The sequence below is a fragment of the Drosophila willistoni genome, unplaced genomic scaffold (genome assembly GCF_018902025.1).
Source record: "Drosophila willistoni isolate 14030-0811.24 unplaced genomic scaffold, UCI_dwil_1.1 Seg104.1, whole genome shotgun sequence".
NCBI lineage: Eukaryota > Metazoa > Arthropoda > Insecta > Diptera > Drosophilidae > Drosophila > Drosophila willistoni.
The window spans coordinates 14,626-37,998 of record NW_025814064.1 but is presented as its reverse complement, the minus strand read 5'-3'; the positions used below and the strand labels follow the sequence as shown (position 1 = coordinate 37,998).

General features: G+C 39.4%; 1 protein-coding gene across 1 annotated transcript; it reads right to left on the bottom strand.

The window, feature by feature from the left end:
* Window positions 1-2,345: 2,345 nt before the first annotated feature.
* On the bottom strand, window positions 2,346-4,965 carry LOC26530221 (dynein axonemal heavy chain 5). Its single transcript, XM_047012373.1, has 3 exons — window positions 4,163-4,965; window positions 3,537-4,101; window positions 2,346-3,245 (listed from the first exon to the last, which is right to left on the bottom strand). Exons 1-3 carry the CDS (start codon window positions 4,906-4,908, stop codon window positions 2,346-2,348), a joined length of 2,211 nt encoding a protein of 736 aa, XP_046868329.1. The 5' UTR covers window positions 4,909-4,965.
* Window positions 4,966-23,373: the final 18,408 nt, after the last annotated feature.

Here is a 23,373-nt window from a genome sequence, read left to right as displayed (position 1 = left end):
TCGCGAGCTATCCAATTTGAAAAATGTGAAGACACGATATTATAAGTAGTCGTTGTTCATCAGATTATGCTCTGTATACAGTCGCTCGTTCAAAATTCATGATGCTTAATACACAATGCTATATGAATTATCTTTAGCGGTGTAAGCTTCAGTTTTCTTCTGACCCTAAACAATTTTATAATTTTGTTAATTCTAAACGTAAGACCTCTGTGCACCCATCTTTTTTGTCTTCTCAAAATTAAAAAGCGAGCACTGATCAGGCAATTGCCGATATGTTTGCGAGTTTTTTCAAAACAACTTATTCCTCAACGGAATATTGAGCAAGTCCGTATCCTTATCATTTAAAAAAGGCTGATTGCATTTTCAATCCAGTGATTGATGAAAGTTCTATTCTTAGCGAACTTAAATAAGTTAAACCTGTTTATTCTCCGGGGCCAGACGGTCTTCCTGGATGTGTACTCAGGTTCTGTTCAAACGCATTATGTAAACCCATTTTAATATTGTTTCTATTGTCTGTCGAATCTTCCTCTTTTCCATCTATTTGGAAGGAGTCGTATATCATTCCTCTGCATAAAAATGGCAAAAAGTCCCAAGCCTCTAACTATAGGGGTATCTCAAAATTGTCCGCTATTCCGAAAGCTTTTGAGAAAATTATAACTTCTCAATTGCAACATTTTTGCAGCTCTATTATTTCGCCATCCCAACAAGGGTTTGTGAAACGTAGATCTACAACCACTAACCTTTTAGAATTTACATCAATAATTATCAAGGGTTTCAAAAATGGTAAACAAACTGATGTCTTATACACTGACTTCAGCAAAGCCTTTGATTCCGTTAATCATACCCGATTACTTTCTAAGCTGAGCGACATTGGGTTTCCACCCCTCTTCCTTTCTTGGGTTCGAGAATATTTAACAAATAGAAAACAGAAGGTACTTTTTAAGTCTTCTTTTTTCGTTTCCATTTCTGTGACTTCGGGGGTACCTCAAGGTAGTCATCTTGGCCCTCTGCTCTTCACACTATTTATTAACGATCTTCCATCAGTCATTGTTCATTCGCGTGTGCTTATGTATGCTGACGATGTCAAGCTTTGTCTTACTTATAAAGATACAGATTCATTTAGTCGGCTACAAGCTGATCTTAAAAACTTTCAATCCCGGTGCCAGTTTAATCTACTAAATCTTAACACTACCAAATGTAAGGTAATGACTTTTTTTCGTAACTCTCCTCAACTGGTCACTTATTTTCTAAACAATAGCCCTTTAGAACGTCTAAATAATATGAATGATTTGGGCGTACTTATGGACCATAAGTTAAATTTTAACACCCATATTTCCACCACGGTCGCAAAGGCCATGAGTGTCCTGGGTTTCATTAAAGGATGGTCAAAAGAATTTGATGACCCCTATACAACTAAAGTTCTTTTTACTTCGCTTGTCCGTCCTATTTTAGAGTATGGATCTTGCATTTGGTCACCTCAATATGAATCGCACCAGATTAAACTAGTTCTTGCTATTTGCTCTTCGTGGCTTAAGCTGGGATCGCAATGTCAATTTGCCTTCGTATTCTAGTAGACTTCTCTTGATTAACCTTCCGTCCCTAACTAACCGTAGAATTATGCTTGGTGTCATTTTTATGCACAAGCTCCTAATTGGTGATATCGACTCGCCTGAGTTATTAGCTCAGGTGAATCTGTCGGTACCATGTAGACGGAGTAGACGTCCTTTGATACCTTTATCCCTTAGTCTTTGTTGTTCTTCTAACTATGCTATGCATGAACCTTTTAGGGTCCTCTGCTCTGATTACAATCTTCTATCCCCTGTAATCGGCTCAGAGTTTTCTATTAATATGCTTAAAACATCTATCCTATCCCATTTAGTTAATAGATAGCTATAGTATTATTTGTTTGTCTGTCCTTTCGCGATTCGAAAAACAGTGTCGTAGGGGCCACTTGAACGAACTGCGCATAGTATCGTCAACGTCCGCTATACATCAAGACGGATATGCCCTCTGACTTTAAACAAATTCAATTTCCGATTCGTCTTGGCTTCGCCATGACGATTAACAAATCACACGGCCAATCCTTCACTATTTGAGGCCTTAATCTAATAAATTCATGTTTTTCTTATGGTCAATACCATGTGACATGCGTCGCGGCAAACGATCCGATTTATTTGATCTTGCGCCTGACCAAAAACAAAGAATGTCGTTTACCACAAGGTGCTTAAATGAAAATTTCGTTAATCTTTCGTTCATTTTCAAAACGAAGCCGTCAGGTGGCGAAACAAAGTTCGCCGGGTTTGCTAGTATTGTAATAGAAGCAAATATATTAAAATGAGTAATACTTACGGATATTGAAAATAGGGAAGCATCAGGTCAACCATTTCAGCATTGATTAAGTCGGTTGGGTATTCTACAATTTTCCTTAAGAAATTTGTGTCTGACATTACTTTAAGAGATTCATCCCATGAACTCTGAATAAAAGTCTTCTCTACATCTGGACGAATAGGTTTAATTCTTCTTCGGAATAATATGCAAACGCAATCCATGATAAGTGTTATTAGATATGGGGGTTTTCCAAGTTTACGAACGGTGGCTATATCTGCAGCTTTTATTGTTTTCAGTGCAGCTTCTGCTTCCTCCAAAGCAGGGAGAGCTTTTTCTAATTTAGCTTCAGCAACCTCTTTTACAGCAGATATATTCTTCACAAGAACTTCGGCTTGACCTTTTTTTTCGGCGACTTCTACTTTGACGATTTCGGCAGCAGCTTTAGACTGCTCAACAGTTGCTAAAACGTCTTCAGCTTCTCCAGAAGCAATAGCTATAACTTTGTTCATTTCGATTAAATCCTTTTTAAGTATGGCAACTGAAGCACCAGCTTCATCAAGCTTATCTAATCCGGAGCTCATACGCTCTGACATTACAACAATATGCATTTGTTTTTCTTTGTACAGTATTTTATAGCTTTCTAAAAATGAAATTAACGATTTTGGAGTCACAAATGTGACCCGTCTAAAACGGTCGTAGTATATATTACACGAATCCTGAACCGTCTCGTGTATCCAGCTCATGATATCAATAATTTGGTCTTTAACTTTGTCGCTGCAAACTATTTCGAATTCACCCAGATAATGTCGAGACACTGCAATGCGGGCGTCCTCTGGCCACTTTTGAAACCAATCTATGATACATCCAGATATAAGTCCTGGAAACTTTAAAGAACGCATGCGGAATTTTTCCCCAACCTAAGTAAAAATAAAATGAATTAGTTAAAATACAATTACAATGGTAAAAATATTAATAATCCGAATCCAAAATACACAACAACAATTCATTTTTACAAAATTTTTAAAAAAATTTTTTAAATTCGCTGGAACTATACCGGAAACACATTGCAAAATGAAGATGCTTTTAAAATACAAAAAGTGATTTCCGTGCTCAAACCAAATTGTTAATCCGTCCATACTTAAATAGACTTAAAAAATCCTTAAATTTTTTTTGTGTAATGATATGGATTCGTAGTTTAATTTACTTACTGGTGAGAAGCATAAAGCTACATGTAAATTAAAACGAGCACGTGAAATAAAAAAATCATACAAATTGTCTTGCGTTGGTGGACGACGGGGCTGCAGTTTTTTCATAACGGGAATAAGTTCAGTATACATTTCGTCTATTTCGTCTTTCGCGAACAAATTAGCGATTTCCCCAGAGCTCAGTATATTGTTAATATATTCCAGAAAAGATTCTTCTTTAATCTCATTATCTGTAAATATAAATGTCATTCCACTTCCTTCGAGTCCAGCGGTACGATATAGGAATTTAAGGTCCTCTGTAAGATTACCAATATTGTAAGATCGAGTCAATGTTATTTGGAAAAACTTATAACCGGCAATAAAAGATGCCAGGCGCGTTAGACTTTGTTTTCCAGAACCTCCAACTCCAACAAGTAATGCGTTTCCTCTTGGATTTCCAATAATTCGAGATACAATCATCAGGTGTTTTAAAGCATCCACAAAAAAAACTAAATCCATTCGATATCCTCTTATAAATTCATTAAATTGGGCCATAAAGAATGTAACCTTTTCCTTTACAACTTCAAAACTGAAATGAATTTTAGGTATTAATTAAAGCCCAATAACATCTCTATGTAGTTATTACTCACCTTGGTATTTCCTCATAGACTTTAGGTGGCGCGAATAATAAATCTTCTTCTTCGTCATCCTCTTGGTTTTCAGGCGCATCTCTTAGGAAATCTACCCAAAAAGTTTGTACATCAGGATAATGAACAAATTTTTCACCTAAGTATAATTCGGCATCAATGCGCATGCGATCCAAGAACCATGTTTTATCTTTTTCCGAAGTGAAACGGTCCGATATAACTCTGATACACTCATGACACCATAATTTTAATATCTGTTCTATTGTTTTACATTCATCTCGCTGCACCTTTAAAATACCTTCCCAAATACGACTGAGGTCACGCAAATTAAAAACATAGTGAAAATTGGCTGGAGTGGGTAACATTTTCATTTTTACGTTCTGCCAAAATGTGCGTGTCAAAGGAACTAATAAAGGTATAATCTGCACAATTTCTTCATCAAATCTCTCCTCACAGAAGTATTCTGAACCAATGCTCCTAAATATTTGATCCAAAGAACTGTTGCTTGGTAGTGTACAATTAAAAATGCATAAATGACGTTTAAGGCGATTTGGTATGTCATTTCTACCCCCACCAGGGTGAATCATTGCGGAGAGCATTTGTATGTTCATAATGGTTGAAAAATCACCAGGTCTTTCCAACGAGTAAAAACCCCGTTGCTCGATCATTTGGCGGACTATTTCATTTGTGATTTGATCTCCCCACTCGTTTATAACAGGCATATTTATATCATCTATAAAAATGGTCATAGACCGTTGATTTGGGGGCCATAGGTATTACCTTGACGTTTTTCAACGTACGATTCAATAATGCGCTAAAAAAATTGTATTAATTTAATTAATGAGATCAATGAATACATTATTTCAAATTTTGTAAAATAACTTGGTTTAATCAAAACCAGAGGGCCGGGTCCTATAGCCGTAAAACTGATAACTGGTCTTCTTCAGTTCTTTTTATGTGGAACGGCCAAAAGTTAACCTCGGCCCTCTGGTTAATAATGGTTCTGGTAGTGCCCAAAGTGCAGGTAAAATCAGTAAATGTATGTATTTCTGCAGTAAACTATTGATAATCAAAAATGACTTAATGATTTATATTTTTAAGAAAATAAGGTCCATTAAATTTACAATACAGGGCTACCACACTGCCGAGAATTACTATTTCATAGAATTTTATTAGAATTCTATCCGGTCTATGTTTGATATAACGCCTACAGCTCTTTCAGTCTCTCCACCTTTTCGCGAAGGGCGTTAATGATGGCCCGTTTGCCTCCTTCCTTTTCGGGCTTGATCCTCTTTGAGATCTCCCATTTCTGCTATTTTTTTGTGAGGTAAGTATGTTTAAGAATTATTAGGAAAGGTATGTAGGGTACATAAACCAACAAGATGTGCAAAAGCACCGGACATATTCACCTGCCCGATGTTCCACGAAGAGCGACCAAATCTCGTGGTGGCAATTGGAGAAACACCCACAGTCTCCAATTTGAATACATGATGGCAACACAAGGGTCATGGTCGATAAGCAAGCTGTGGCTCCTTGAGCGAGAAAGTCACGACGGAGTGGCGTGCTTATCGTCTCAAATGCATAGTTACATACTGCTAACTCATCCTGCCGAAATCCACCGTTCGGCTCCACGAGGAAAAACGTGGATTTTTATTTTCTTTATTCATAATGTCCTTAATGCTATAAAAAAGGGTTTTCTGTCTATAGCAATCAAAAGTGGCTATAGATCGTTGTAAGGGAGCTCGTGAAGTCATGACAGAGTTGCTGCTGATTCATGAGGTAATGCCGCCGTTAGAGGTGTGGATCGATGGCCGAGGGTGAGACACGGAAAACCTGAGTTCGTCGAAGAGCCGTTGGATTCATACCCAACATACTCATAGGACACTCACACACAGGACGCGGAGGGATGTCCGGTGTGAGCGAGTCTGCGTCTGCGTGGGTCCTGGAGTGCATTGGGCGTTCGTACACGAGCCGCAAAGGGGTGTCCGGTACAAACGGAGCTGACGAGTCGGGTTTGGTAGCATGGTTGGCGGCGATAGGAGCTCTGTACTCTTCCATCGGGACGGCGATGGAACTTCTTTAGGATTGGGTCTTTCTGAAATACCCGCTCTGCTGACCAGAAAAGGGATTCTGGTTGATATTGATATCAGTGTCATCGCCGGAGGGCACACGGGTACCGGGGTCTCACTGAAAAATGCGGCTGCTGCTAAGACCATCGCCCCTTCTGGGCTGGCTTCGTCACCGGGGCTGCTAACTCTTCTAGGTCCTCCAGTGCGCGACGGATAGAACTCTGTTCCGTATCGAGGCATGAGCAGATGCCAAAGTCGGGAGCGTGACCACTGAAGTTCACGGGTGCCTTCTCCCCTGTCTGCTGAGTACGGCTGGCCGAAGATTTCCCGTTGGGTTGGGGCCACCTCCATACGGTAGAGATGGATCGGTTCTCTTCCCCATACGGCGACCATCTCCTCGACAATCCGGGGTTTATCTGATTGGTTGCGACATTCTGCGAAATATAAGATACTTTAAAACTACCCTATACTGAATTTCCCAAACGAGGCCTTACGAGTGCGGTTTACAAACAAGCTATTATTAAGGCCCACCATCATCACCTTTGAAGGCCTTCAAGTCAGTTATACCTGCCTATCCTCTGCCTTCAAAATGCGACTAGCGTAAGCACTAACTATTTCTGTACCGTCAATATTCTGAGTGAACAGAATATTGGCCCCGAGGCCAATGTCGCTGGCATCGGTCTGTAAGCACAACTTTACAGCAAAATCAGAGCAGGCTGAGACAGGGGTCTTGAGTGCATCGAACGCCATCTCAATGCTTTTTTAAGAGCTTCGTGAGAGGTTGCACCGTGTGTCAGAAGTTGGGTATGAATCGGCGATACTAAGAAACGATTCCGAGACATCGACGTAATTCACGATGGTGGCAGAAGGTTACGGATAGCCGGTACCTTCCCTGGGCCCGTATGGATTCCATCATCCCTGAGGACGTGACCTAGAAATTGGATACTTTTTTTGAAGAAACGACAATTTTTCCGAGTGTAGGCCTAAGGGCATGTTTTCCAATGAAATAAACCGCGTCCGGTCACTGTGAGCGCTGCACACTCTCTACTTTTGACATCCAGAGGTATTTGCCAATACGCGAGGCTTTGTAACGCCGTTAACCACATCAAATTTAATGATTTCTGCTTTGAGGATCTAATTTCTCTTGTTTATTTGGCTTTAAATCCTCCTCACGAGTCTCAGCTTCTATCGAGACCAATCACCCGATTGATGGACACCCGTCCATCCTAGCTACTGGTTCTCCGTCAGACTAGCGGAAAGGGGTTTCAAAACGGCTTCTGGTACTGGATGTGGAAACTCCGAGAGCGACTGATATACTGGTTTGCTACTAGGCTTAGAGTCAAATGTATTCTTATGCATAGGGGACGTTTCTATGGGACCTGGCAGATTTGTAAAAGGACTATACCGGGTGTTGTCATCCGAAACTACCGATAGATGAATTATAGATTTAGGATTGGGTCTTTCCAACGGTACTGTTGGGTTTAGCAATCGCAACAGATAACCCCTACATAGTGTGGAAGTTCCTATGCTGTGCTATGAAGGAAATCCACCTCCAGGATAACAGGGTCCATATTGAAGGTATCGCTAACAATCTGCATACGTACGATCTGCCCACCGAGACCGACATTCGCGTCTAGAGAGCCAGTCGAACCAGTGTTCGAGTATTAATATTAGTATGAATTTTCCAAAGAAGTTCCGAAGAGCCACTTACTCGTTTATGAAGCACTTGTTCGCCCCAGAATCGAATGTGGCTACTATTGGTTTACTATTAACGAGGACATGGAGTTGTATGCGGTCTTTCTTTAGGAGGAAGGGGTTACTTTGTCGTACGAAATGACCAGTTTCCCCACACAGGAAGTGAATGTGATTCAAAACGATTTTTTTTTATGTTAATATTTTATTTGTGTTGTGTCAGCTTCAGAAAGCTTTTACAACAAACTTGAGCTTTATAAATTCACCGCACGACGACGCTGGTGAATTACGGGGTGGTCAATGTTGCGGAGCGGGCTTTATATCCCGCGCAGGAAGTCAGATTTGCCAAACCCGTCCCTGGTTTTTATTCTTTCCCATTCGAAGTACAGTTTTATTTTGTGTGTTGTCTCAGCTTCAGACAGCTTTTACAACGAATGTCATCGAGCAATCGGTGTTGGTCGTCTGTCCAAAGGATGCACAAGCTTTAGCCTACGCCGTAAGGTGTTGACGCCCAAATCATTGGCTAAGGGATTCGGATGAGCTTCGAGGCGGTCTCTATAGTGCGTGATGTGTCAAACTATTAGTTCGTTTTATCGTGGGTAGGCCCAGGTCGTGGTGGAAAACGGAATTTCGCACATTCCATTCTGCTCCTGTAATGCGACGCACAGTTGGGCCTCTGCTCGGATAGCGTTGCAAAATCTGTTTTTAAATGATCGCGTTTGGCAAAAATGATATATACAATCGCTAAGAAATACTTTAAAGATTATGAATCCAAAACATTTTTGAAATCGGTTCACATTATTCATGGGTGCTAGAGGCGCATAAAGTTGAGACATTTTTAGTAAATGGGAATAAATGATAATTTTTACCAATAATCGCAACTTTAAAACTGAATATTGGGCGATTTCAACAATCGATCTTGGATTTTTTGGTTATACATTATCTGAAAAGTATGTTCTTTATTAATAGCATTTTCATAAACTTTAATAATTACTTAAATCGTTATTGAACTAGAAGCGTTGTAAAAATGCACTAAATATTGGCGTTTTTTTAACTTTGATTGGAATACAACTAACAAGGATCAACTAGGATCAATGCCGGACTACATAGTTGTAGGTTGGTCCATTTGCTTGTAAATTTGGATGTAAATATTAAGTTATTTACACTAATTAATACAAAAAGGGTAATACCGATCTGGCGTTCTACCTAGTTAATTTAAAAACCGGAGGGCCGGGGCTATTTTCGACCGAGTCAAAATTTGTTAACAGATATATTAAACTAACAAATGTTTAATTTGAAAGAAATCGCGTCAAAAGTAACGAAGTTATTAACAAAGGTCATTGTTTTCAACCGATCGTTCCTATGGGAGCTATATGATATAGTCACCCGATCTTGATCAAATTAACGCAGTCGTTAATATGTGTAATTAACTCACCAATAATAAATTTCACGACAAAAGCTCAGGAAATAACGAAGTTATTAAGAAAAGTCACTGTTCGTGACTGTATGGCCTCCAGAAACAGCTTTGCCGTTGTGGTCATTTTGGCACGTGCTTGTACATACATGTGGTATTTTATTTATATACCGGTTTTTTTATTGGCAATAATGTTACAAATTAATATTATGGCTTTAACAAAAATCAAACTGACTGCAGGTCTGTCCCGAATCTTGTGCTCGCTGTCATTGCAAACTTGTAAGTCAATTGTGACTGTCTTTTATTATTATGTTATGCTGGCTTAGCACTACGAACTGGCTTCAGAAACGATGACCGCTTCTGGTTCTTTTATTGTCTATCGGTACATTCGGACCTCCTGAAGTTTCATTCGACTCGGATGACAGGCTTTTCGAAAAGTTGACTTAATACGGTGCGAACTGAAGGACCGTAAATTAACTCAGCGGGAGATTTACCTTGTGCATTGGGGGTGAATCTGTAAGAAGCAAGATATTTCGTTACTGCTGTTCGTACAGGCAAACCTTCCTTAATATTTTTCTTGACATAAATTTTAAAAGATTGTACAAATCGCTCAGCCAATCTATTAGAGACTGGGTGAAATGGTGCTGTTGTTATATGCTTGATTGGCCTGTTTGAGGATTTTATCGTTATTCAAATGCTTGAGAATGGGTTCTGCATTAACCGGCGGATTGATTTCCCTTATTAAGTTGCAAGCTTCCTCCTCTTTATCGAATTCTATATCAGTTCCAATTGGTGGACGGAAAGAGCATCGGCATTGCTATGCGCAGATGTCGCCCGGTACTGGATATCAAAATTATAAGCCATTAGAATGATACCCCAACGTTGTAGTCTGTTTGAAGTCATCAATGGAAGATGTTTCCCTGGATTGAAGATCGATACAAGCAGCTTGTGATCGGTTAACAGTATGAACTTCCTCCTATACAGATATTTTAATTACGAAAATTATTGACAATCCCTCTTTTTCTATTTGACTGTATTTCTCTTGATGTATGTCGAGTGTTTTCGAAGCAAAAACAATGGGTCTCTCTTGACCATCGTGTTGAGTATGAGAAAGGGCTACTCCGAGGTCACAACTCCGAAAGGCTCCACCTGGCTTAGGTGCTAACACAATGGGGGATGCCCAGTTGATAAATATGATCGGCTTCCGTGAGACGTTTTGCTTCGTCTTTGAAATGTTCCGATTGAGCAAATGGAATTTGACGGCTTTTAAAAAATTTGGGTGTTGCTGTAGATTTTAAAAATACGCTGGCTTTGAAATCTTTTGTGGTACCCATGGCAGGCTCGAACACTGACTTATATTTGCAGCAAAGATCGTTAATTCGAATATTTTCTTGCTTATAAATTTTACATAATTGGACAATGTCGAATCCAAACTTTTTAAATAAATCTGTTCCGAAAAGATTGGCTTCGTCTTTTTTACTAGTAACAATAATTACAATATTTTCGACTTTTTGACCACACTTTGCGACAGTGTGCAATTCGCTTAGTATTGGTATTGGAATGTGTGTATATGCGAAAAAATATTTTGGAACATTCTTGCAATTTCGGTTTATTAAGTAATAAATATGTTTCAAAATTTATTACTGAAGCTGTTGACCCTGAGTCCATTTGAAAAGTAATAACTTGATTCAATATTTTGACATCAATTAGCTTTTTACGATTTTCGTTTTTGACTTGACCTGTTATAGTGTTCACTTCTTCCATTAAATATGCTTCTTTTTTGTGTCTGCGAATTACTTTTGTCTTCCTTTGACATACACACGACAGATATATGGCCTTTTCTACCACATTTGTAACAAACGGCGTCACGATACTTGCATCTCTCTCTCATCTCTCTCTTCCAAACACAGAACACGACTTCCACGAGTTTTTGCACTGTTTCTCTTTGTTTGGTTTATTCTGGTACTTTTTAAATGTATGGATCGCGTTGAGTGAAAGTTGACTCTCTCTCGTCTTTAAGGGTTGCAACGGTTTTTGTCGTTGTCTCATAGGTCTCCGCAACCATGAGCACATCTTCAAGAGTCGGCTGGTGCTTTTGAAGAGCAGCTGCCCGTACTGCATCATACGGGGTATGTACGATGATCTGATCCCGAATCATTTCATCCACGTAGTTGGACAAACAACCTTGTGCAGAACACACGGCTACCCACTCTTATTGTGTTTGACCATGTGCCATCTCTTTTTTAAAAAATTCGTAGCGCGATGCTACAATACGACGCTTAGCTGTGAAATGTACAGTAAGTTTGTCTTTGAGCTCTTCATATGTATGAGTGTTTAAGTTGTTACTCCCGATGAGATTTTTAAGAAGCTCGAACAAACTTACGCCACAACAAGAAAGAAAATATCCTTTTTGTTTTTCGATAAGATAACTGTTCTAGATAAGACTCCCAATTTTGATTGTCTTTATCAAATTTGTGAAATGGAGGACACATAGATAATTCACCCGCGTAGCTTGAATTACTAGCACTACATGAAGAATTATTCTCAACAATTTCTCTCATCCATTGTCGTCGTTGTTCTAGAATTATGAAAATTTGTGAATTGCTGTTGTTGGGAAAGCAACTCTTGAAATTCCCCGCTTTCTATTGGCATCTTGTTGAGAATCAATAAATGACCAACTAGATTTTACACAATTAAAACGTTTTAATTTGTTTTTTGCCTAGTCGCCATTAATGTTGTGTATACAGTAGAGGGATACGCGTGTTCTTGTTGAGAGCTTATGCTAGACTGACCGTTTATTACCATATCTAAGGAATACTAGGTTTAACAATGTTGGGAAATACTTATTATACCCTTGCAAAAAGAATATATTAATTTTGGTCAGAAGTGTGCAACGCATAGAAGGAAGCATTTCCGACCATAAAAAGTATATATATTCTTGATCAGCACGACGAGACGAGTTCAAATAGCCATGTCCGTCCATCCGTCCGTCCGTCCGTCCTTCCGTCCGTCCGTTCGTCTGTCCGTCCGTCTGGATCAACGCAAAGTCCTCCTAGACCGTTAACGCTACAGAGCTGAAATTTTGCATGTAGGCTTGTATATACTGCAGGCGTTGTATATCTCGGATTCACCCGGATCGGATCACTATATCATATAGCTCTCATACAAATGGCAAAGTCACGAACAGTGACTTTTCTTAATAACTTTGTTATTTTCTGAGCTATTGTCATGAAATTAATATTGGTGAGTTAATTACACATATAAACGACTGTGCCAAATTTGATCAAGATCGGGTGACTACAGTGACTTTTGTCAATAACTTCGTTACTTTTGACGCGATTGCTTTCAAATTAAACATTTGTTAGTTTAATATATCTGCTAATGACTGTGCCGAATGGTCACCACGTTTGCCGAAGCAATCCGCTATGGAGGTTACAATTCTTCTTAAAAGACCATGAAGTATTGTGGGTAAAGCTAATAGTTCGGCACTACCACGAAAAGTATTATCACATTAATTATAAGACTATAGGTGAGGCAAAAATATTTTATTCCAAAACTTAGACCTCTCCTTAAAGGGATTCGTCGATATTGCCAAAGATGTAAGATGGCTAGAGTGGGTGCATTTTGGGCCGCTAACAGTTTTCGATGGAAAAAAGTCATTGCTTCACAATGGCCCAATGGCGTGTTGACGACCATGAACTGCTTGGATGCCTCATCTAGTTCCATCTGAAGATAGGCGTCTTTTGTCTATTTTGCTGAATTGCTCACCATGACGAATTATGTGAAATAGGGATTCTTTTGTTGGTAATGGATACTGCTCTATGTCGATTTGTGCGTTAACTGCTTGCTTAAAGTCACCACAACTCCGAATGGCTCCACCTGGCTTAGGTGCTAACACAATGGGGGATGCCCAGTTGCTAAATTTGATCGGTTTCCTGATATTGGCTTCCGTCGAACTTGACTCTCTTTCTTGTCTTTAAGGTCTCCGCAACCATGAGCATACTTCAAGAGTCGGCTGGTGCTTTTGAAGAGCAGCTGCCCATACTGCATCATACGGGGTATGTACGATGATCTGATCCCGGATCATTTCATCCACGTAGTTGGACAAACAACCTTGTGCAGAACACACAAATTGAGCGATCCCGCGCAAATCGGCTACCCACTCTTTGTGTGTTTGACCATGTGCCATCTCTTTCTTAAAAAATTCTTAGCGCGCTGCTACAATATGACGCTTAGTTGTGAAATGTACAGTAAGTTTTAAGAAACTCGAACAAACTGACGCCACACCAAGAAAGAAAATATGCTCTTTGTTTTTCGCCTGCACTGACCGAATATGCATTAAAATGTTACGATAACTGTTCTAGATAAGACTCCCAATTTTGATTGTCTTTGTCAAATTTGTGAAATGGAGGATACATAGATAATTCACCCGCGTGGCTTGAATTACTAGCACTAGATGAAGAATTATTCTGAAGAATTTCTCTCATCTATTGTCGTTGTTGTTCTAGGATGTTCGTTGTGAACTGCTGTTGCTGGGAAAGCAATTCGTGATATTCCGCGCTTTCTATTGGCATCATGATGAGAATCAATGACTGACCAGATTTTACACAATTATTGTAGCTAAACGTTTTAATTTGTTTTTTGCCACAGTAGAGAGGTACGAGTGTTCTTGTTGAGAGATGAATCTCATGAATCTCGTACAGACTGCTGGAGAGTTTGAGATACCAAACGGTATATATAAGAATTCGTACTGTCCTTTCTGGGTAACAAATGCAGTGAACTTTTGCGAACTTGCTTCTACTGGTACATGAAAATATCCATTTTTCAAGTCCAATATTTCCTCCTTGCAACTGATCAATTACACTGTCCATCAATACTATCGGAAAATTATCGCGAATTATCTTTTCATTTAATTATCTATAATCGCAGCACAACCTTTTAGCTCCATTTGACTTTGCTACCAGTACTATAGGGGATGCATACACCGATGTACTATCTAAAATAATTCCTTCAAGCCATTCTTGTATCTGATTATCTACAATCTGTTGATCGCAGTAGGCCAACAGTCTTAGGTGTTGGTATACGGGAATATCATATTTCAAAATAATTTTCATTTAAATCTACGCGTCGGGATTGCGTTTTGGCTTGTATCGCTGAACTATCATTTCGACCTCTTTAGTCTGTTCTTGGCTTAAATGAGACAGCTATAAACCGATTTCGTCCTTCCCTTCAAAAACTGTGCAGACATCTTCAAATTGTTTCATCCAATGAGGATTGGATGAAACAGAATCAGTATTTTCTAACTTCTAACTTCTGCTCACTGCTAATTAAATACTGAGTGCCACTTTTTGTTACCTTCATGTCAACACTATCAAGAATAGTTCTTTCGGCATAGCCGAAGTTAGCTTCTGTGATATTTAAATTTAATAAATTAATATAATCAAATTGAGTCAGTAAAAATTCTGCATCGTATACACAGTCTCTGTCGCAAAATCTGCCTTTGGCAGAGCGGATAGAGGTTAAATCCAAAAGATATCGATAGACGTAGGCTCAGATCCGGTGGTCTACTTGTCACGGTCACTTTTTTTGGCATAAAGTCGAAAAATTGAGTCACATGGTTCAAACTTTGCATATTTTACTGTTTTGGTATTAGAAAAAATATATATTATTTCCTGTTCTATTAAAATGCTATTATCTTCTCCATCCAATTCAATATTACGTTCTTGTAATGTTGCGATGTATATGTATTGCGATGAGTATTAATTCCTTATATGTCTTTGTGTTTTGTTTCAGGAAGTTTAGGATATCCGTGGGTTTATGTGTATTTTCAGTAATGAGAAGGAACATTTTAGCGTTTTTCGCTTCGTCTGCTGTCTCGTTCCCTGTAATTCCATAGTGACCGGGGACCCAAAGCAGGGATATTTTGTTATTTTCGAATTTGTTTAAAAAATTTTCCTAATACATGTGGTATAGTAGCTCTGTTTATTGGTGTTGTTATGGCTGTAGTGCGGAAAGGGAGTCTGAACAGATGGCGAATTTACCTCTTTGATTGCTGCCATATATGCAGGCTACATGAATGGCCGCGATTTCGGCTGTGAAGATAGAGGTATTTTCGGGTAGCATTTGTTGGAAAATTACGGAGTTTTCCGTTGCTACAGCGTATGTTACTCCGTCTGTGGTTTTGGAACCGTCAGTGTACAGCAGTTTTTTGTTTGAAATAGAATTTATTTCTCTAAATTTTTGTTGGTATATTAAGGCTGGTGTGTCTGATTTAAGTAAAGTATGTAGTTCGGCATATCAGCAGTTCAGCTTGGCACACATACATTATGGTTGTATGGAACACAACGTGGCTGGCCAGCACCATTCAAGCCTACAGAGCACACGATGGATACCGCTGAGAAGAAAACCAAGGTATTCAGCATGGGGACTACCACGGCAAACAACAAGAGTGAATGGATATATACGGTGAATCACAGAAATTCGTTTTACAGGCTACAGCGAATAGTGGCGTATGTGCTACGGTTTTGTCACAAGCAGAACAGGACGGCTCAGTTAGAGTTGGAAGAGTTGGACCAAGCACGGAGAGTGATCATTAAGCAAATTCAAGAAACAGGATTTGCATATGAATTACGGCACTTAAAGAAACGACCTGATCAACCGCTAGATCGCAAAAGCACGGTGGCAACACTGCCACTAATACTGGATGAACACTCAATCATACGAGTAGCAACTCGGCTACAACAAGCACCAGTATCAACGGAAACAAGCAATCCATATCTCTTGCAGATATATAGTATGCACCAAGTACCTGCCTCAGTTCTTTAAACAAGTCACGGGCGACTTACCTGAGCATCGGGTATCTCAGAATAGACCCTTTCTCAATGCCGGAGTAGACTATTGTGGACCATTCTGGATCCACCATAAGGTTCGAGGAAAACGTCCCGACAAAGCCTACATTGCAGTATTTGTATGCTTTGCAACCAAGGCAGTACACTTGGAGTTGGTCGGAGAACTGTCCACCTCGTCATTTGTGGGCACGCTTCAGCGCTTTATTGGGCGCAGAGGAAGATGCCAGATATTATACTGCGATAATGCAACAAACTTTGTTGGAGCAAACAACCAAGTTAAGGAACTGACCGATACAATACACTCAGAAACGGCAGCAGGTAGTATCAAGGAATTTTGCGATCAAAAAGGAGTACAATTTAAGTTCATACCACTACGGTCTCCACATTTCGGAGGATTATGGGAAGCTGCGGTAAAATCCGCTAAGCATTTACTGTTGAAAAACGTAACGACAGCAAACTTAACGTTCGAACAACTGTCTACCATCATTGTCAATGATGAAGCAGTGCTGAACTCTCGTCCGTTAACCCCAAACTCAGACGATCCCAACGACCTAACAGCTCTAACCCCAGGCCACCTATTGATCGGAAAATCATTAGTAGCCCAACCAGATGCAGAGCCGATAACACAGCGATCGATTCCAGAGCAATGGGAATTAGTGCAACGGCTTAAGCATACATTCTGGACACAAAGGTCTCAAGAGTACCTACAAGAATTGCAGGGTACATCCAAGTGGAAAAAACCATATAACAATGTCAAAGAAGGCATGATGGTAATTCTAGAGGAGGCCAATGTGCCAATTTTGCAGTGGCCGATTGGACGAATTGTTAAATTATAACCAGGCCTGGATGGATACGTCCGCGTGGTAGACGTTAAAACAGCCAGAGGCACCTACAAGCGGGCTATCCATAAATTGGCTCCCTTGCTTAGAGAGACGGCGACAAAACGAAAAAATGAGGCAGATGACACAGAATCCAATTCCCAAAAAGACCCTGGTATCGAGGACACCGCAGAAACAATAAAACGCTTATCAATCGGTCTGCCACCGTTGGCAATGACGATCTGCCCAATGCTGTTGTTATTTCCTATAGCATTTGCTCAAAGAACTAATATAACTCGATTCAACCCCAAACCAGGCATATACTATGAAAGTATTGGCACAGGAAGGATGGCAACGTCTAACTGGACTTTTGTGGCATTCTACGATCTCGAACCATATTGGGCCGACCTGAAGACGTTTTCAGACGGAGTAGTAAAGGTTGGAGAAATATGCGTGTTAATGAAGGAATCAAAGCCAATGAAACATATTTGGAAAAACCTTGTTACGCATTGAAAGGATCAATAAAATGTTATTTTTATTTAAATGTAGTAGCAAATGAGTCTATGAGTCACGATGTAGTTCTTGGAAGAGACTTTTTAACGGCATGTAATTTGAAATTTAATCTAAGCGCACTGAAATTGGTTACAGTACAAAAAGTGGAGACTGAAAACAGAGAAGATACAAATAATTCTAACTTAAACTATAGTAAACAGTTAGATGAGACATTTACAGAACAGTTAGATGAAACAGTCAGTAAACAGTTATATGAAACAGTCAGTAAACAATTAGATGAAACAGTTAGTAAACGAGTAGATAAAATAGTAAGTAAACAGTTAGATGAAACACTTAGTATAGAATTAAATAAAACAGATAGTACAGAGTTAGAGGAAAAAGATAGGATACAGTCTGATAGGACGTTAAATGAGCAGAGACACGAAATACTTACTATTCAATCAAAAAAAAATTTATCGAGGAAGAGTTAGAAAAAGTCGTCAATGACTTATCAAATATTAATTACACTGAAGACACAATTAATGATTATAATTGGGACGAAAAACTGAATTATGATACCAAATGTAAACTAAGACAAATAATTAAAATTTATTCCTTAAATGCGACATTCCCAGAAGAGCCAATGACTAGATGTGAAATCAAATTAAATTTAGAAAAATCGAAACCCTCTAGTTGTTCTCCCAGACGCTTTTCATATACAGAAAAAGATCAATTGCAAATATTATTAGATGATTATTTATAATCATCATATAATTATACAGCCGAGTGAGTCGGAGTACGCGTCACCAATCGTTTTAGTAAAAAAGAAAACAGGAGATATTCGCTTGTGTATTGACTTTAGAAAACTAAATAAAGTTTTAATTAAAGACAATTATCCATTACCACTGATAGATGACCTACTTGACAAATTAGTAAATAAAACGGTGTTCACAAAATTAGATCTTAAAAATGGATACTTTCATGTGGATGTAAACAATGAATCTATTAAGTACACTTCGTATGTCACTCCGTTAGGGCATACGAATTTTTAAGAATGCCCATGGGATTAAAAAATTCGCCAGCTGTGTTTCAACGCTTTATAAATAAGATATTTTGTGATATGATTAAAGACAACAAGTTAGTTGTGTATATGGACGATATCATGGTCGCCAGCAAGGATATTAATGAACACTTCGAAACTCTAAAGGAAGTTCTTATAAGATTAGCTAAGAATAAATTAGAGCTACGTTTGGACAAATGTGAATTTATGATGTCAAATATTTAGGTTATCAAATATCAAGTGAAGGTATAAAAACAGATGATAAAGGAATGGAAGCGATGAAAAATTTTCCAATATCTGAAAAGGGACAGGCTGTTCAAAGTTTTCTTGGGTTATGCTCGTACTTTCGTAGATTTATTAAAGATTTTTCTATTTTAGCGAAACCGTTATATGATCTTTTGAAAAAGGAAAAAGAATGTGTGTTTCAAGAAAAAGAATTAAATTGTTTTTTACTGCTCAAAGAAAAACTTATGAATGCACCGGTGTTGGCAATTTACGATTACAAGGATGAGGTTGAATTGCATTGCGATGCCAGTTCTTTAGGATTCGGAGCAGTGTTACTTCAGAAAAAATCAGACAAATTGTTGCATCTGTTGAAATTATGGAAATGTGCTATTTACATTTGTAGAAATAGTTTAATATGCAATTACATTTTATCGATTTATAGCTTTATGATTATCCATCTCTAGCTTTGTTCCAACTCTAACTACTACGATTTTTTCCCCACTTCCTTTTTCCGCTTGCTCTGAATAAAACGTTTGACTTGTACATATTAATTCGTCTTGTGTTCTTATTTACAATTTCACTGTGCAGACATTTTTCTACCTAACATTGGTTATGGGCCCAGGTCTAACAGAATACGAAAATTTAAAAATTGTAAACGATGAGTCAAAGTTTTCAAATTGAAAAGCTCAATGAGCATAATTATGATGTGTGGAGTATACAAATGCGAAGTATACTAATTCACCAAGAACTGTGGAAATTCGTGAGTGGAAATGAAGCCGTCGATCCAGCAAAATCGGTTATAGCTGATGAAAAAGCGCTAGCTTGTATTATTTTATATGTGAATACCTCTCAGTTGAACTATGTTAAAAATTGTAAGACCTCAAAAGAAGCATGGGATGTACTACGCAATGTACACGTGCCCACCGGGCCAATTCAAAAAGTGTTGCTTTATAAAACACTTTTGAACTTGAAAATGGGGGCAAATAGTGAAATTCCACAATATATAAATTCATTCGTTGAACTAATCAGTAAGCTGACGTATGTTGGAATTGATTTAAGTGGAGAATTTAAAGTGATAATTCTTTTGTCAAGTTTGAACTCTGATTACGAACATTTTGTGGTAGCAATGGAGACACGTGATTCTCTACCGTCTTTACAAGTGCTAAAAGCGAAGCTGCTAGCAGAAGCAATTCGCATAAAAGAAAACGGTGAAAAAGCAAACGAACTACCACCGGGAGCTAGATGGTTTGAATGAGGGTGTGTGAGATGTGTGTGTATTTGGTTTTTCCCCGAGTAACTCAAACGTCTGTTCGATTCAGATGTTAAAACAGAAGTGTCTTTTTTATTCATAATGTTTTTGGATTCTCTACCTTTTGTCTATCTTTGTGTGTCTGTATGCATGTGTGTATGTATGTTCCATGTATGTATGTTTCATGTATGTATGTTTTATGTATCATATGTATGTATGTTTTATGTATGTATGTTTTGTGTATGTATGTTTTGTGTATGTATGATCATCATATATAAATTATCAATCGTTCTGGGAACAGAAAAGAGTCGATGCCACGTCTTGTAACGATCCTATTTCTTACGCCAGTCGCACATTATCCGATGAAGAAACCCGTTATTCAGCTACAGAAAAAGAAATGCTTGCAGTTCATTGGGCAGTAAAACACTTCAGACAATCCAGTTGACTCTGATTGACTAGTATTTACAGCCAGTGTTATTTCCGGCCAGCTCTCATCCCAATTCCGTTGATTTTCACCGGTAAACTGAGCAATTATTGTTTTCACTGTTCTGTTTGCCCTTTCGGTTGGGTTTTCTTGTGGTGTGTATGGTGCTGTTAATTGGTGTTGGCATCCCCATTCCTCTAGCATTTTCTTAAACGTTCTGCTAGTGAATTGGACCCCATTGTCCGTTATTACCACTTTAGGAACTCCAAATCTCGACAGAATCCTTTCCCTAAAGGCCTTGATTAGATTCTCCGCAGTTGCCTTTCGCATGGGTATCAGTTCTGTCCATTTTGAAAATCGGTCAATGATTACTATTAACATTGAGTTTCCATGTTTCGACCGTGGTAAGGGTCCGACGAAATCAGCGCAAACGGTGGCCCATGGTTCGTCCGGTATTTGCGTCAGCATTTTCCCTGCTGCTTGCTGTTGGTTGGGTTTGTATTGTTGACACGTTGTACACTTTCCCACGAATTTCTTGATATCTCGTTGCATTCCTGGCCAATAATATCTTCAATTGAGCTATTGCTGCCACCTTGTCTGGGTCCGTTGCAATACCGTTTTCTGTTACCAAGTGGCCTAGAAACTTTAGCTCTTTTCTAAAGAATTGGCACTTTTCAGCATTTATTCTTAAGTTTGCTTTTTTCAATCTTCTTAACACTTCTTGCAGGTGGTCCATGTGTTCTTTGATTGTTTTGCTTACTACCACTATGTCATCTTGGTAGGCGAACGCGTTTGGTATCATTTCTGGGCCAATGACTTGGTCCAGTGCCCGTTGGAACGTTGCTGATGCGGAGTGTAACCCGAATGGCATTACTTTCCATTGGAATAAACCTTTCCCTGGGACTGTGAATGCTGTCATTGGCCTGCTGTTTTCTTCCAACGGAATTTGCCAATAGCCGTCCTTCAGGTCTAGGCTGCTTATAAATTTCGCTTCACGTAGTTGGTTTAAGATGTAATCGATGCGGGGCATTGGGTATGCATCTTTTATAGATTTTGCGTTAATCTGTCTAAAATCTACGCATAATCTCCATTTGCCCGTCTGCTTCTTTCTCACCATCACTATGGGTGAGCTATATGGGCTTTGTGATGGTTCGATGCATCCCATTGTCAACAGTTCATCGACCTTTGTGTTGATTTCTCCCTGTATTTTTGGATTTTTTGGGTAATACCTTTGTTTTATTGGTATATCATCCTTCATTGTGATCCTGTGTATCCCTACTTTTGATGATCCCTTGATTTTCTCCAATTCCATCAGTTCGTGTTCTAGAAACCTTTGTATTTCTGTTTGCTCTTCCTTCTGTGTCACCACGATCGATATGCGTTCGGTTATCCTGTCCTGCATCCTCTTCACCGTTGGAATTTTTATCCTGTGGCCTCCGCATGCTATTTCGGTATTCATCAGCCTTAAGAAATTCCATCCTAAGATTATAGCATCTATTCCGTCTGGCATGATGAGAAATGTTATGTTCATTCCTTTGTTTCCGAATCGAACGTATCCTGTCCATTGCTCGTTGATGTCTCTCACCTTCCCGTCCGCCATGTATACTTGCTTATTCGTGGTCTCTCGGTCTCCTTTGTTTTGCACCGTTTCCAACATTTGTTTGCTGATAAAACTGCTCGTGGCACCTGGACTCCTGCTATTTCGATAATTGCTGACAATTGATCCTCTTCCTCTATTAGTTGGCCTATTAGTGGTGAGGAGCTTGTTGGCTGGGTCCCTGCTCGCCCCTGATAGGCTGGAACCGCCTTTCATTTCCCGAACTCCAACAACATTCTTTTGTTCTTTTCCCAATCCTTCCACACTGCCAACAGTCTCTGATTGTTGCACTCCCTTGCCCAGTGTCCGGCTCCCCCGCATCTGCGGCATGCCTGGTTTGGGTTCAAGACTCTTCCCTCTTGGATGTTTTTATTTTCTTGGGTTGGTCTTGAATTGTTTTCCATGCTGTTTTTTTGGCATCTTCGGCACTGTGTGACTGGTGGCCCGTAATTATTTCCTCCTCTGTGGCTTGATTGGTTGTTGTGTGTTCTTTGAGCATTGTTTGGGCGATGGAAATCTGATCGTTCTTGTTCAAGCATCTCATGTTCTTCCGCCAACTGCATCAGCTCATCTAGGTTTCTGACTCTGTGCGGCCGAACGAATATCCTCAAATCTGGAGTGTAATTTTCTAATATAACCTCCAATTGCTCGTACTCTGGTATCTTAAGGGGTCTTATCATTGTTTGCATGTCGACCATATAGTCCTTGAAATACTCGTTTCTGTTTTGTTTGCGACTTTTCACTTGATTAGCCAATATGTTGAAGAATCCTCTTGGCAGGAAGTATTTCTTGAAGCCCTCAACGAACTCCTTCCACGATCGCCACTACTTATTGTTTGCGAGGTACCATTTGAGTGCTTTGTCTTTCAATAGTTCTGGCATTGCTCTTGGGATCATGTCCAGCTCGATGCCATACATGTCTGGTGACCACTCGATTTGTTCTATAAACTCTAGCGGTCTGGAATTGCCATCGAATCTGAAAGTCCACTCCCTCACTTGTTTTGCCACCTTGGCGTATTCGGTGGTCCTGTCTGTTGTGTGTGGTGCCGCTTTCTTGGAGTCTATCGTTTGTCTCCTTAAGTCCTTCTTTGTGTCGGTGCCGGCTAATGCTCCTTCGCTTCCCCATCTTGGTGGTGCAAATGGAGGAATCGCTATTTATTTTTTTGAACTCCTCGGCCTCCTTGTTCTCCCCATTCTCGCCTGACTGTGCTGCGCTTGTTTCTGGTTTTTGTTTGGACATTTTTCTAAACTTGAGTTCTAATCTTCTTATCTCCTCTCCTCACTCTGGATCAGACTCGTGGTTGTCTATCCATTCGCCGAGTTGTTT

Excerpts from the sequence above, each read along its gene's own strand:
- LOC26530221 (XM_047012373.1), bottom strand. The coding sequence starts at position 4,908 with ATGACCATTTTTATAGATGATATAAATATGCCTGTTATAAACGAGTGG. Across the intron at positions 4,102-4,162 it reads GTCTATGAGGAAATACCAAG|TTTTGAAGTTGTAAAGGAAA; the intron begins GTGAGTAATAAC and ends AATTCATTTCAG. Across the intron at positions 3,246-3,536 it reads TAGCTTTATGCTTCTCACCA|GTTGGGGAAAAATTCCGCAT; the intron begins GTAAGTAAATTA and ends ATTTTTACTTAG.